Genomic DNA, 16,540 nt, shown 5'->3' with positions numbered 1-16,540 from the left:
ACAACCTTGTTTCACATACAGTAGGTACTAGTACTCCACAACACCTGGAAACAGACTTTGCTGTGCAAAATTGTAATTGTAGAAAATTGTAGAAAAGGAGTTCCCCTTTAAGTGATCAACTTAGACGTTAAAGTGACGGCGATCTCACTTAACTTCAGGTCCTGTTTTGTCCTTAGCTTTGTAAAGTATGTCCGCTACACTATCTAATATGATGGGATGAGTGGTGTCTGTTGGCAGACGGGTGGTGAAGTACCTCTAAGCAACATATCAATGTATAACTTTTACAGCAGCCATCTGTAAAATATAGGGCATTTACTCAAGTACTGTACTTGTTAGGTAGTTGTACCTTCTATCTACTTCACTACATTTCAGAGTTTATTGCATTCATTGTAATTGTTACTCCACTTCTTTTGACAGTTGGAGTTACTGTACTCCCACACAGGTGCTCTCAATTACCCTGCCTGATTAGACCTCTGTGCTGGGAATGAGATGTCATTAAACTAGTGGTACTAATTATGCAGTTGTAGTGCGCTTACAGATAGTACTAAACCAACTGAAGGGAGGGTTGATGTATGTACACGCCCACCTTACTCTGAGGAGAGGTCTTATGAACACTTATGGAGGAGGGAGGGGAATATGACCACGTCATGAAAACGTTTTGGGCTTTGGAGATGGCGATGGATTTTAAAACAGAAGTGTGTAAAGGTGCAATGTGTAAGATCAGACCAGGATTTCAGTTCAAAACATTCAAAAAAGTGAAGTAACATTATGAACAGAGGATTAAGAGGATACAGAGTGTTGCTGTTTTTTTCCAAAGATATCTATGTTTTGTGTTGCAGACATATCTACTGATATGAGCACGCGAACACTAATATTATATAGAAGTTGGCTCTTTTCTTCTTTTAATAGCTGATATCTGTACATTTAGATTGTATTGACACAGTAGTAGAGGTGAAATGCGAATGTGTTACACACCGGGGCTCTAATAAGGAGCAGATGACAGTGCTTTTTGTAGTAGAAAGTTAAAACAATGATTATATCCTATCTATGATCCCACCAGTGATCATAGAGCTGGTGATACATGTAGCACGATTCAAGTCCCACAACTTATCAAGCAGCTCGGACGGACAGATAAGGAGCGTCACTGCTGAATAGACAAAGTTGACCATCCTTGACCTCTGGTAGCAGAGATATGTCAGCAACATGCTTACATATATTGCCCCCCTTTATTTCATCTAAAGTAGCTTTAGAGTTGTTGAAAACAACTTATTTCTCACTGCCTGGCAGTATCCAGCTCCTCATTGATGTGGTGTTTACACTGAATGAAAAATGCACTCAACCCAAACAACCCGAGTGTTTTGTTTTTTTCTCTGTCGGCACCATTCAAACAAATTGTGCATCATTTTATACACATTTCTCCCAAATTCAGCCTGATGCATTTGGTATCTTTGGAGACTTTGCAATCTCCTCAAGAATGTAACATCAACCTTTGTGGGTTTGAACGACGTTTGGCAGCATGGCAGTTTGTGATGTCTGGTTTTTTTCTGAATAAGAAAAAGCAAAGTGATGGAGCCTATAGAGCCGAGTGGAGAATGAGGCCTGTTTGAAACCAAGTTCCCACGTTACCTAATATCATTTATCATTGTCACTGGTACCCACTTCTAATTGCTGCTGTAATGTATCATTGTGTAATGTGTTGGACAAATCCTGAATAACTGAATCATAAGTACAATATTGCATTCTAACACTACCTGAAGACAAAATTACAATATAGAAATATCCTGTGGATTTTTTGGGCTATCACATCATACAGTGCTCATCTCATTACATTGTCATAAGGTTTCAGTGTAGTTTAATCAGCTAAGTGTTTCAGAGTATCTCCAAAATCTCTCAGCTCAAGATACTCAGAAAAGAAGAACATATTGATGTTTCAATTGAAATACATATAAGTGCATTGCATGCCAGGTTATTCTTTTAGGTCAATTTAATTTTCTCAATATGGTCGCTTTATGAAAGCAATCCTAATTGAATTTTATTGATTCAAAGCAGAGCCTCCAATGAAAAACCAAACCAATGATGGGTGTTATGTAATGCGACATCTTGTCTGATGGCAAAGCGGCATCAATTTATCACCTCGCTGGGCTCGCGCTGTAGTCTCAGAGAAAGAAAAGAAACAACGCGAGGCAGTAGATTAAGATCCAGAATGGCAGTGTCCATTTAAATCTGCTATAAGAAAGAAGGCCAGCTATTTGATTCCTACTTAGAAAACAACTCAATTAATATACAGATTTTTGGTGATTTGAAATGCAGACGGGGACTTCAACATTTACCATGAGATAACTTGGAGCTGTAAAGTTCAATGCGGGCATGACGGCCTGCAGTGCAGCCTTTGTTAATATATATATATACAGTGTATGTATATATGTTTGTGTGTGTGCTGTTTCTTGTGAAGGTTTATCTAAATGCTACTGGCTCTCTGTACCTCGTTGTTACCCAGCTGAAACCAAGGCTGCTTCCCATAGGTAAAGATCTCCCACAAGATAACTCCAAAGCTCCAGACGTCGCTTTCCGTGGAGAACTTCCTGTACATGATGCTCTCCGGGGGCATCCAGCGAATAGGTAGCATGGTATGTCCTCCAACCTGAGGAGAGGAGAAAAAACAGAAAGGAGAGGAGATCTTTATTGCACATGAAATGTTATCGCTACAAAAACAGATCAGAACATTCAATCATTAACACAACTCCCAGGCGCCTGGGGATTAACTGTCCTTGCATGTGGCTGATACGACGAGCTTAACATCTCATGAATGTCTTGCTGTGCACTTGGATGTAGACACTGCTGCAATACGGGAAACCGCTGACTTATCTGCCACCTGCTCTGTATGTATTGAATTGCGAAATTTCTAAGGTTATGATATTGAACTGCCCCTTTGTTCTTGTTGAAAAATTCCAATCTGCAATCCGTTCTCTGCAGGAGTACTGGCACTAAGCAGAGGATCAGACATATGGCTGCAAATGCAAATGTGAGTGTTTAAAACTGTGCATATGCATATGCATATGCACATGCCCCCCCCCCCCCCCATTCATATGAAGGTTTGCATGAAGCAAGTTGCCCGCTGAGACAGGGGAGGTATCAACTGTAAGGTCTTTAATGTCTTTAAACCTGCAAAACCCGACGCGAAGTCTCCCATGCTGTAAATCCAATGTGGCTGGGTATTAATCGATTAAACAATCATCCATTCATCATCCTCGCTCTCAGCTTCCATTAGCAGACATTGTTTTAAAATCTATTTCCCATTCATGTCGGTGACTGTGCTTTAATGAGCTGGACAAGACTGATGTGGCAATGAGAGGCAAAGTATTGCAGGTTTCAGCTCGGAATGCTCGGACAGTATTAATTACATTGATGATTGCGGAGCTCAGGAGTCAAAGTCCACTATTGACGGATCGTGTTATTAACATGCTGGTGTGATTTGATGTGATGCTTGTTGGAGCCACTGTTGTTTCAGCATTTACTTAGCTGCTGCTGGGATTGCTCTCCATCTACAGAGAAGTGTTTTAAAGTCTACAACAGGATGTCTGGAAGGTTGATGATTCAAAATCATTTCCCAAAGAAACCTCAATGCAAGTTCCAGTTGCTAACTTTTTTAACTGTGTAACTATATGACTGCCTCAATGGAAGCTGAGTAACTGAGCAAACTTGATCTACTGAGGAAGACCATGAGATGCAGTTTAAAGCCAATGGAAACAAAATCTAGTAAGTGTAACTTTAGGTAACTTTTGTTTAGTCAAAATTCAGCTCAAAAGTAGATCAATTTTACATTCCATACACACGGAATTTGATGGTGGTCCCATTTCATAAGACAGAAATAGGTCAAATAGAGCAATATACTGTCGGACCTACACACAGCAATCCTACTTGATCATGGAATCAAATAATTCAATTTTGATTACAAGTGTCAACGTGTTGTTTTATTACACTGGAAATAAATAACAAAAGTTTGAAATGTGTCCTATTACTTCCTTCCTGTGTTATTTTTGATGTCATTTAGTTTTCCTTATCTGGTTCAGTTTCTTTTTACTTTTGCTGTTGTGATCTTGACATTTTTGTCATGATAACAATAAGATGGATTTTTAAGCGCTTTTAAGGGTTTTTATCTCTAACTTAGTGGAAGCGCTCCTGCAGCATATCAGACACCCATCATCCATCCACCACCACAACCAACCACCCATCCATACATTTGCTGATCCATCTATGCAACCATCCATTCATGCAGCCATCTATCCTTCTCAGCTCATTTTGTGTGCTTAAGGACAACAAATTAGATCAAAAACACACACCATAAGCGCTGAAATCATCATTAGGACAACGTCTTACTGTGGCTGTATTCACCCTCACATGGTTCCTCCGCTCTGCTCCTCTGGATCACAACACAATCACATTCATTGAATCAAAATATACTCTTCTCCCAACTCTATTCACCAGCTCCAACATCTGTGTGCCTTCAGCTGTGAGCATTGTGTGACATTTGAAAAAAAAAGAAAAAAAAATCATCTCAAGTCTCACTAATTACCTCCGAGTTCCACAGCTCGCTCATCGCACATTTCCTTTGAAAGTCAAACACGATCTCTGCGTGTCAGCTCGACGCAGCAGATGAATCCTCTGGATGTTTTAACGAAACATGAGATTTGTCATTCTGCCAAAAGGCTGCTCCTTCCTGGGCATTTAGAGAGAACGTCCTCTGGTTTGTACACTTCATCAAATTTAGTTGCTGAGTACGAGGCCTGTTTGTTTGCCTTTTTCTTGTCCTTCGTCTAGGCCGATAACCTTCTCTGAAGTCCTGCAATGGGTCGCGCAGTTATTCGTACATCCATTACTAAGTTTATGCGTTTGTCCCTTTTTAAGTTCTCCGTAACTATTTGCTAGTTTCAAAGTAGTGATTTATGAAACCCGGTTGCAACATTTTAAAACTGAGAAAACTTTGTTTTAATGTGTAAATCGGTTGATGTCTGTGGTCTGTGTAACAGAAAGTAATTGTAGCATAACAAACTGTAGCATAGCTTTGAAATATAACCAAAAGGCCAAATGATACTAAATGTAACTGACAATATTTTGTACATGTAGCTTTGACTATCTTGTTAAAATGTGTGTGTGTTAGTTTTGAATGAGTGAGGCATATTCGATTGCGCCAACAGCCAACGTTATTTGGTCATTTACTGAATATTACTTTTTTGAGACGTAAAATCCTTCCAATTTGACATCATCAATCAGCATTCTGATCAAGTGTGTCGCTCATATTCCATCTATTCCCTCTTGTACTCTTCAATCTAGCTAAGAGGGTCATACTAATTTATATTAGCAAACTAGCATTAGCCTAGTCAGTCAGCTACTGTTAACTCAATCTTCCTTTCTATAAAAGAACTGCTCAATTCATAATCAATATAAGGTACTAATTCAATACACTCGGGGGGTTTGCTGCTGCAGTGTACTTGGTCTGGTGTGACCGGTAGGTAATGGTGGCTAATGGTGATGCACAGGTCAGCGTTTTTTTGTTACCCGCCCCCACCCGCCCTGTTATGAGAGCCAATTCATCCCGACTATTGCATGCAGTGTTGTAGTCAAGACCACTTAAACTGAGACCAAGTCATGTCCAAGAACGGAGTGTATCGAGACCAAGTCAAGACCAAGACCAGACCTGTGCAAGTCCCACACTGATTGACACACTTAGGATTAAATATGCAAACCATGCAGGCACTCCTCAAACTGATCTGACAGATCCATATTCCCATTAAAAAACATATGAAGATTCCTCTTCATCCAGCATGAGGTATCAATTTCTCATGCTAAATCAAGATATACCATGAGAAATATCTTGATAAAATAATCAAGAGGTATTGCAGAGGGGAATTTGATATGTGGGAATTTCCCTTGGTTCTCTATTAGTAATTAAATACAAACACTAAGGAGCTGAAATCCACTGAACCATCTTTATTCAGCACTCCTTCCCTATGTTTTACCACCCATCTAATACAAAACGGTTTCTATTGTAGGGCATATGAAGGGGGATGGTGACCACTCCTTCATAAACCTGAGACATTTCCTTGACAAAAGGGATGAATAGTTAACAAAGCTTACACATATCTAAGGTTATTTTGATCCTTTCGATACTGGATCTGAACAATGGTTCTGGGTATTTTGTGGCATATTGGCCCTTGGAGCTCCTCAGCGTGAAGTCAATAACTGTGTGTAGTGTAGAGTGTTTACTGCACAGTCATATCACAAGGCTACGTGCCTTCCTTACATTTACCAGAAATCGACATTTCTACACATGGCCTGAAGGTCAACAAGACCATTAGAGACCGTTTTCTGCAACAACACCTACATGCTGACAAGAAATCAAAACACACTCCATTAACCTCCAGCAGGTCCAACGTCTGGTCTTAGAAGTGTTTCAGCAAGACACACGTGGCCGTCATTACACTTCCATTCTTGCCCCACTGAAAAACTGTCGATCTAAACAAGTCAGTCCTTAACTCTTTCCTCTCTTTCAACAAGTGATTAGATCTAAGTGGAACTAAACATGTGATCACAAAAATAGAGCTGTAACTTACACTGCCTGGCCAAAAAAAAAGTCGCCACCTGGATTTAACTAAGCAAATAGGTACGAGCCTCCTATTGGATAATTACTGCATGGGCGATTATCTTTCAGCTGGCAACAAGTTATTTAACCCCAACTGGTGTAATGAGTTGCTTCTCATTTCTCAAACAACCATGTCGAAAGACACATATTCCAAGATGACAATGCCAGGATTCATCGGGCTCAAATTGTGAAAGAGTGGTTCAGGGAGCATGAGACATCATTTTCACACATGGATTGGCCACCACAGAGTCCAGACCTTAACCCCATTGAGAATCTTTGGGATGTGCTGGAGAAGGCTTTGCGCAGCGGTCAGACTCTACCATCATCAATACAAGATCTTGGTGAGAAATTAATGCAACACTGGATGGAAATAAATCTTGTGACATTGCAGAAGCTTATCGAAACAATGCCACAGCGAATGCGTGCCGTAATCAAAGCTAAAGGCGGTCCAACGAAATATTAGAGTGTGTGACCATTTTTATTTTGGTGGTGACTTTTTTTTTGGCCAGGCAGTGTATATCACAGTAAGTGGACTTTGGGTTTCGAAATCATATTTGTTATGACAGCAACATGTAGATATGTTGAATCGTTTTACTCAGCACAATATGTTTTATTTTCTCACATTTATCTTAATGTCCAGAGAGGGTTTGCTGAGCACACACTTACTTTTCAGCTCCATTTTGCTTCACATTAATACATTTGCACACATGTGTTGATCAGAGCCACCTAGTACAACCTTCTAGTAATCCCACCAGGAGTTAAGCGCTCTGCTCAGCTGCACCTCAGTCTATCTCGGGGTAGTAATGTGAGGAGAGAACACTTTTGTGTAGTTTTCCCTGGATCTTAGTCAGAATTCTGCTTCTTTGTAACAAAGGCACCAGAGATGTTAGCAGAATCTCAAAGACAGAAACGTCCTTTACCTCCACATTTGTGGAACTCCTGCCTGCATGCTCACTCTCTGGCTAAGCAATGAGTCCCAGACTAACATGATCCACCACCACCCTGGAAGGCAATCAAAGCTGTTGGTCTCTTCCATCAGTGGTTGGACAGATGAAATGGTAATTAAGAAAAACATAAAAGTGAGAGGTGCTTCGAGTAAGGTTCCTTTTCCCTACATCTTAAACAAACAGTATTTATTGACAGTCCCAGAATACATTTTGTGGCGGCGAGGAGGGTTTGCAGCAGTTTTTCGTCTCGTTCACCCATAATCTTATATCAGGCTTCCATTGCAAGCTAATGGCCAAATGAACATTGACTTATACTCCACCTGGTCTCATTAGACCTGAATTGCTTTAGTATTGTACACAACATTAAGCCAATATTGATGCCGAGACCAGTCGCCCCCGTTTGTGTAAAACCTCTGGGCCGAGCCTAGCTGGGTGGGCTGAAAGTAAGGTGTAGGAGTTGGTGAGGGGCTGTATACCAATCTGTCCCCCTGTAGAGTTTTATAAAGATTAAACGAAATTAATTAAGTTCCTGTTAGTCTAAATGACTTATCTGAGGTCCACCCAGCCCATTGCACGCAAGGCTAAACCTCATCAGATGCATACTAATGATTCAACCGCTGCTGCCGTGGCGAGGGGCATTAAAACTGGCTGACTCTCTGCTTCCCAAATGATTGCATACTATCACCTTGGGTTTTTGTCACAAGGCCATGGCAATTAGCTTGGAACATAGGGGAAAAGAAAGAAAAAAAAGACTGAACACATAATAAAAATAAAATAATTGCCCCAGTAATTATTCTCATCTTACTCACTCAATGTCACATCGTGAAGCTGGCAATGCTCCGTGGGGAGTGAGGAATGAGTCTGGGGCTTTTTTTTTTGTTGCTGTGTAAACTGGATTAGTGCTCTGCCTGTCCCACCGTGGCAGGGGAGTGATTGGATTAACGGTGTGGAGAGCACAGCAGCATGGCAAGGGGATAGATTACTGGCCCAGTTGGGCTCTTCGCTGGGCGCTCCACGGCCTGCAGGGAGCCCTGGGAGGCCCCAGACATTTTAAAGGGCCCCGATAACCATCTAGACACACTCTCTCTCCCTGCTCTAACCCCACTGCTATCTCTTCTCTCCCAGCTCAAACAGCGGCGAACACAAGTTCACTTTTAGAGGCTATGATGTCCATTACGTTTCTACCTGCTGCGCCGCTGCCAAGTGCAGATAAAGTGGTATCTACTCTGGCCGCAGAATGCCAGTGGGTGGTGAAAGTTTCTGAAGGTTTTCAAAACACACACACACACACACACACACACACACACAGACAAAAACAAACAAACACACACCAATTGCGACCATGCTATTTCACATTTATAGTATTTAACTCTCCAGACCGACTTGTGCAGTACAATATAGATAGACAGCTCCTTAGTGTTGCTGCTGACTTTGTAGCTGCTGTCTAAATACAAAAATGACGAGCAGTCCAGCCCTTTGGGTCTGTTTAATTGAAACAATATGCATAGGAGGGCCGTCTGCATGGATTGAATTTGTTGCTAAATGAATAACAAGACAAAGGGCCCTGTCCTCCGACCGGCGCGAGGCGGCACCCGGCGCAACTGTTGCTAGTTTCAGACCGACGCACCGGTCATGTTCACACCCAGCACCCATGTTGTGTAGGTAGCGTATTTTCACGAGTAGATCGGTTTCCTCAGCAGAAAACTCGCTTCTCCAATTTGCCAAATCTGCCATTTAAAAAGCAATGCACCAGTTGGAGAAGCACCTGGCTATTTAAAGGAATGGGAGCGTTACTTAGCGCTCAGATCATGCGCCTTAAAACTAGCGAAACTGGAGTTGGACAAGTTCTAAATCCACTTGCGCCATGCACTTTAGAGGCTGCAGCCATGCTACCAGCTACATGAGGCTGTGGCCTAATTAGGCACAGCCTAAATGCTAACGTCAGAGCGCTAACATGCACAAATTGTTAAAAATGTCACACTCTTGTAATTTTATGGACGGAGCAAACAACATGTAACGTGTTAATTTGGGAGCTTTAGATGTGCTGGTAAGCAGATTTCGTTTCCTTTAAACAGAGCAAGGCTAGCTGTTTACCCCTGCTTCCAGTCTTTATGCTAAGCTAAGTTAACTAGCTGCTGGCAGGAGCTTCATATTAACTCTAGAGACATGAGAGGGGCATCAGTCTTGTCAAGAAAGCTATTAAGCACATTTCCCTAAATGTTGAACTAGCTCTAAAGAATGCAGAAATACAGTATTTAAGCCAGACTTCCTCTAAGGTCAACCGCAGCACCTCCTTCATTCTCAATGAGCTTGTGATCATGTGCTTGGCAAAGAAGAAAAAACAAGGCCCATTTGGGAGAGACAGAACAGAGTTTTTCCATCCCTTCCTGCAGCAGTAATAAATATGGCCTGTGTACTCATTAGCACCAAGCCGCATACAGTTTTGAGGAGCTTGTGCTTGATAAATAATGCAGCAGAGGAGTGTCTGTTTGATCCTTGGAACAGAAGAAACCTGGGGACCATTTTTCTTCAAAGCAAAGCAGTGCAGGTAAGTGGAGGCTTCCTGGCAGAGTCACAAAGAACACCAAGTCCTTGAAACTGAGTCACTAGATTATAACATTGTTACAGTGTTTGATTAGTCTGCTTCTAAAATGCAGATTGTGGCTTCAAAACTATTTTTGTAATCTTAGCCAAGTGTTATGATTGTAATTGTTGTTGTCATCCTTTACCTAAATTGGCTGGACACATGCTTTCTGTTCCTCAACACTATCCTCCTTTACATTCAGAGAATGCTACACTCATTGAATTGAAGAACAAAACGCTGCCATTGCTAAATGAAAACTCTCAGGCTGCAAGCAAGCCTCTGGAGAGAAGTCTGGGATCATTTTTAATATTCTCAAGAAAATAAGTAGACACTGGAAGCCTCTACATCTTATCCTCTGACAGGAAACTATGTGTCACTGTTTATAATTTCTCTGTAATGAGATGTTTTGAAGCCATTTCTCTCCTTATCTGGAAGAACCAGGGTCTAACATGACAGTTTACAAGCAGCTTCCAGAAAGCCAAACTGAAAAAACTTTTGTACAACTTCTTTTTCATGCCGCAAGTAATTAAATTCAACACAAATTACGAAAATGCAATTAGTTTATTAAATCAGAGAGCAGCTTTCTTTGGACCTTAGATTCAACATAACCAATGAATATTGTACAAATGATCCTGGGTATTATAGGAAAAAATGACAGATGGAAATTAGCTGTCGAGGGCTATCACATTTACCGCAGTGCATACTAGTAACTCTGCTCTGTATTAAAGAAGACATGAAATACAAAAAAGCTGCCACTACCTTGTGTGAAAATAATGTATCAAATAATGATATTTGCGAAGGCCTGCAGATTGACAGAGCCTGTGAGCTCCGCTCCATTTGTCCCCTAAATGCTGTTCCTGAAACATTTGTTGAAAAAAATAACACCGTTTTACGCTTCCTACTTTAATTCATAGGGATCTTTTGAGCATTCACTGTCATTTACCTTTCTAAAAATGCATAATTCAGTGCCTCACGCCCTGAACTCAGGAAAACAATACCTGGTATATCGTGAGTCAGTGGTATAAACTACCCACAGGCGCCACCGCTGCCGTCGGGCTGTGCAGGTTCTGCCGTGCTTTTGAAACAACACAGAAGCGCATTCAGGGCAGGAGGATATGACAGATGGATGTGATTTAGGACAATATTCATCTCTTTCTTGAGGTTGTTCCCTCCCGCTGCATAGCGTCCCGGGAGTCCCAGAGGGCAACAAGCGTCAATGCTACTAGTCAGCGATGGGAGGATTGTGTTCTTGGCAGGGCGCTGCTATTTATAATCACTCAACACAGGGAAAGTGTCCAATAGTGTTAGGAGCTCCTTATCTCTGGGCTCTGTCAATATTCCTCTGTGTAGGCGGGCAGTGATGCTATCACAACGCACCAAACAGCAGCTTCACAAAAGGCATGCCACACACACACACACACACACAATCACACACACACACACACACACACACACACACACACACACACACACACACACACACACACACACACACACACACACACACACACACACACGCACGCATTCATACACACCACCCTAAATTCAAACTGACACTGGTCTTTTTTTTTTCAAACCTTTTTTGTGGTTACTGCCAAATCCAACATACAGATTTGCAAGAAGTATTCCTCACTGCAGTGTGTGTGTGTGTGTGTGTGTGTGTGTGTGTGTGTGTGTGTGTGTGCTGAATCAGTGTATTATTCAATAAATGATTCAACAACCATATCAACTTTCCTCAATAAATTCACCACTGAGTTTGATGGACGGAACCAACGTTTGACTGGAAAAACATTTTTCTTTGTATCTTGCTGCAGATTCCCCTTTAATCACACTGCGGTCCTTTTTACTGCCAACGCCATTGTTACCGCGAGGGCGGATTGTAAATACACATGGAGTCACCAGCTGCTGAGTTTAATGTGCTTGGTGGTCCACCTCCCCTCTTCACAGACACCCTGAGCAACCAGCATGAGTCTCTGGTGTAGTGTCAAGGACGTGATCCCTCACTGGCTTCCCACTTATGAATACGACTGTGTAGCGCACTGCAGATTGAAGCCGGGTCCCTTCAGAGGTAGGTGCTTACTTTTAACCCACACCTACCTGACACTCCCTTATTAATATACTTTATCTTTCACTAACAGACACTTGATCTAAGAGATAATAGACACACAAGACTATATTAGAAAACCCAGCTCACACAGTTTCTTGTTTCCCTGTAAATTCTGTTATAACCTGCAGCTACTCTTTTTCCGTTTTTTGAACTCACCCCACCTACACACTATATTAAGCGTATAATTGTTCAGACAACAACAATCTGCTGAACCATTTAATCTTTAAACGGAGCAGTAGGTATCTGCCAGCTAAATCAGCCGTGACTTGGTCTTAAGACAATTAAATGAACTATTGTTTGGGCTAAAACAAGGAAACACACACAGTCGTGCCCTTCATTTGTCCGGAGGGGCCTACTGAGCTCTCATTGTTCCACAGAGATAGTGGGAGCTGCTCAGTACACCTGCAGTCATCTTGGCAGAGGGGAAGGAATCAGAACCGACTTGCTTTTCAACTGCACTAAAGTGCAATGCTAGTTGGGTGGGCTTAACAAAGATAAATAAATAAAATTAAATATATCTGTTAACTGGACTCTCACTTTTCCCCCCAATTCTGTTTTTTTAAATACTGCATATTGCCATAGCAATCAATATGTAATGGGAAAGTAGGTTTTATTATGTAATGAGACGCACATGTAAGGAGGGAGACAGCTAAATCTAATCTAAATGTACGTCTCGGAGAGGGTTCTGCTCATCAACTTCTTTGATATGAATAGTAGTCACCATGTTCCACAGACTTTGAAAAGAAGTTCAAGGCTCTTTTGATAATGTAGAGGAGCAGGGAACATTCACACAACATCAGCCTAAAGAAGACAACATTTCATCTCTGCTAATGTAAATGATACCAGGATGTCGTGGATTAACTTAAACACTCCTTGGCCGTCTATGATCAACCCTAAAGTAATTCAGTTCAGAAATAAAGACCACATGAGCGCACAAGTGAATTCATAGGCAGCCATGGAACGATAGCTATGCAGATGAAACACGCCAAATGGGACACACAGAATCCATACATGTGTGCTCCATTTACTTTGAGAGAGAGACTAGTTGCTGCAACACTCTACAAACAAGACGAATAGCATAACATCTGCCGTGGTTTCCATTAAAACTGGCCAACACAAAGCCGCCAATGTCTTAACATCAAATTATGCTCCTCAACAAAAAGCTTATAATGAGTATTCATGATTATGTGTAGAGTATTTATACACCCTTGATGCTAAACCTACAGTAAACTCACTCTGAACATGTGTGTGCAAACGTACTTGGCAATAAACCGTTTCTGATTCTGATGTTACATTTCAGTAGCGGGGCTGGAAAATGAATATGTCATTATGCTATATCACAGAGACACGAGGGCAGCTTTGGATATTCTGTCATTTAAATAGCTTCACATGAGCACAGAATTCATTTGTGAAATTGGTCTTAAATTAACAGTACGTTGGAATTTATACATACAATGTAGATTGTAGTGTTAGTTAAGTTCCATGTTGTTTGGTCTCAACAGCCTCCCAACACTGCTGCTTTGTTGAGCTCAGAGATCTTTAAACAGAATTATTCATGACACTTTTTCTTTTTTTTTTTAGAAAGTCAGAGTACTGATTTTCTGTCCCTGTCCTCATTGACAACCTGACACTTGTCTATTCTCAGGGCCAAAACAGTTGGATCGGATATACTGACACACACACACACACACAAACACAATATTGGCATAATTCTTTAACAACTCAAAACTAAATATTCAGATGTTGATCATATACACACCACACAGATGGTGTGCATGGTGGAGCAATGTACCAAACACTAAAGACATCTCGCACAAATTTCCTCACAAATTATTTTATGTGTGCAGAGCTGCTCACCCAGCAGGCAAGTACTTCATAACTGCTGGCGTTGCCCCCAGCAAGGTCCGAACTGGCCCAGCTGCCACGCTGGGAAAACAAAATCAGACGCACCTAAAGTCATTTCACAAGACCAGGCTGTTTAAGGGATCCAGACATGTAGCAGCCATTCCTCCATAATAACCAGTTATTTATTCAGAGAAATGCTAACTTCCTCAGCCCGGCATTTGCCGCCTGGTTTGCGACGTTCAGAGTTGCTAATCTCGTTAAACAGTAGAGAGGACATTAATCGTGAGCTATATAATCAAGCCTCTAAGCATGAGGCTGGAGGCTCAGCAGGCTCGTCTCCTATACCACACTGCTAAACCTCTCCATCCTTGCATGAGTGCATGAGGGCTGGTATGGGGGCCTTGGGCTACAATGGGGAGGGAGAGCTGTTCACTCTCAGTCGAAAAGACGGAAATAAAAACATGTAAACAAAACAAAAAAATCCCAAGAGAGCGCAGAAGTCTTCACCCTTTAGAAATATATTTTTAGTTAGCAGTCCCACAAGATGTATATAGGGTTCTCTTGGACTCAAATATAAACGTAAAAACATATTGTGAACTAAAATGTAATATTTATGTGTCAGGTGGAGTCTACTAATGCTCATGCTTTATTGGTCTTACATTAAACTGTACAGGAAGAGACAAAAATGTGGATTTGTTATTGATATTTTTCTCTGTTGACCATAATGTTAAAGCAAGACGACTATCGAAAACACATCTCTCTGAACACCTCTCTAGCCCCCTGTACTTTGATGGCAAATGACAAGCATATAATAAGGATTTTGGTGAGGTCTTACCCTGTAGTAGTCACTGCTGTAGATGTCCCTGGACATGCCGAAGTCTCCGATCTTGACCAGCAGGCCATTGCCCACAAGGCAATTACGGGTTGCCAGATCTCTGTGGACAAAGTGCTGGGAGCCCAGGTAGACCATGCCCGAGGCAATCTGGGTGGCGATGTGCAGCATCTGGGAAAGGCCCAGCTCTCCGTTGGACTGCAGTGGCTGTCCGTCTACCAGGATCATGGCGTCTGGGCCGTGGGCTCTGGGTTACAAAAAGAAGAGGAAAACGATTAATGATTGATTTGATGATCTAATATTGATGATGGAGTTTGAGTCTTTTTTATTAAAGTGAGATTAGCGGCCAGGGTGGCCAAAAGTACTGAACTGACTCATGATAGTCAGGACTCAAGTTGGCTGACATTAGCCACATAAACCTCTGGTCATACCAGACCAAATAAGTCTCTACCTGACTGTATTGAAGTATTTATTTATTTTATTGCTTAGGAGTTAACCATTTAACTTGTGAGAGGAAATTTGTGCTATTTCTTCTTTTGAAAGTTACATAATCTCACTTTAACAACTGGATGAGGGACCATTTAAAGCCTTTTCAGCATGACAGACTGTGACCCCACTGCCCCTTTAATAACCCAAATCTCCCTAGAGTGCTAATAAACCCTTATATTGGCAGTATTGGTGCCTTTTTTTTGTATCTATTGAGAATAATTAGCATAACAAAGACGGGCTGTTAAATCATTATCACATTGACTATAACCTGTAAGCACTCAAGAAGGTTTAATTGTAAAGCAAAACTGTTTCTTTTAAATATATTCCAGAGCTGAGTTATTGGTGGAACACTTTTTGCCACATTTTCATAAACTGAAGTCCGGCTCATGAATTTCATCGAGGTGCTCTAAGCCGTACATTTACCAGAACAAGTGCCATATGGGTGGAGAGCTCTTTCCCTACTTGGCATTTGTAGGTGATGATGAAGAACTAATTTCCTGTGAGAGAAGTCCCTGCTGTTGTCCTCCCCTTCTTGTCACCGTGACTACAGACCATGGACCATGCAGGGAAGCTCTGCCACTCTCGTCTTTCTTATTCCATCTCTCAATTTTGGTACAATTCACCGTTCTTGGCTTTAAGTGTGTGTGTGTAATAACTCCGCTCCACTGTAGAGGGATTAGTATTACTCTTTCTTAGTGTGTGTCTCTTTGTCTCTCTACCTCTATTTCACTTCAGATAAATCTAGTAGTGGCTGAATGAGGGCAGGTCGCCCTCCTTTCATCTGAAAGGTCGAGCTGGACCCGCATATCAGATATGCTATTCATTCCTACTGATTCCCCACACATCTCATTTGTTTAATATGACCAACAGGGCTAATAGACCAAAAATCAGCCACGTCTTGCACCTTGCATGAAATAATTTCATCATTCGCAACATTGCCTTTCATTTCAGGACTGATTTCCCAACAAAGTCTTCACGCGCTCTTGAATCTGTGCACACACTCACACCCAATCGTAACATGTCATCTTTTCAACTATTGCTCAAACTTCAAAAACAAGATAGACCACACACACACACACACACGGCTGCTGTCAAC

The 16,540-nt window shown here is 41.6% G+C and overlaps 1 protein-coding gene across 1 annotated transcript in view; it reads right to left on the bottom strand.

The window, feature by feature from the left end:
- Positions 1-16,540, bottom strand: part of ntrk3b (neurotrophic tyrosine kinase, receptor, type 3b) — a gene marked incomplete at both ends in the record, with an annotated part of 193,860 nt that overhangs the window by 2,283 nt on the left and 175,037 nt on the right. The window contains 3 exons of the mRNA XM_079165495.1: positions 2,483-2,641; positions 14,136-14,204; positions 14,959-15,202. Coding sequence (XP_079021621.1) covers positions 2,483-2,641; positions 14,136-14,204; positions 14,959-15,202 — 472 coding nt within the window. The remainder of the gene's footprint in view (positions 1-2,482; positions 2,642-14,135; positions 14,205-14,958; positions 15,203-16,540) is intronic.

The sequence above is a fragment of the Pholis gunnellus genome, assembly GCF_910591455.1.
Source record: "Pholis gunnellus genome assembly, chromosome: 1".
Lineage (NCBI taxonomy): Eukaryota > Metazoa > Chordata > Actinopteri > Perciformes > Pholidae > Pholis > Pholis gunnellus.
The sequence above is the reverse complement of the archived record's forward strand: the minus strand, read 5'-3'. Positions and strand labels throughout refer to the sequence as shown.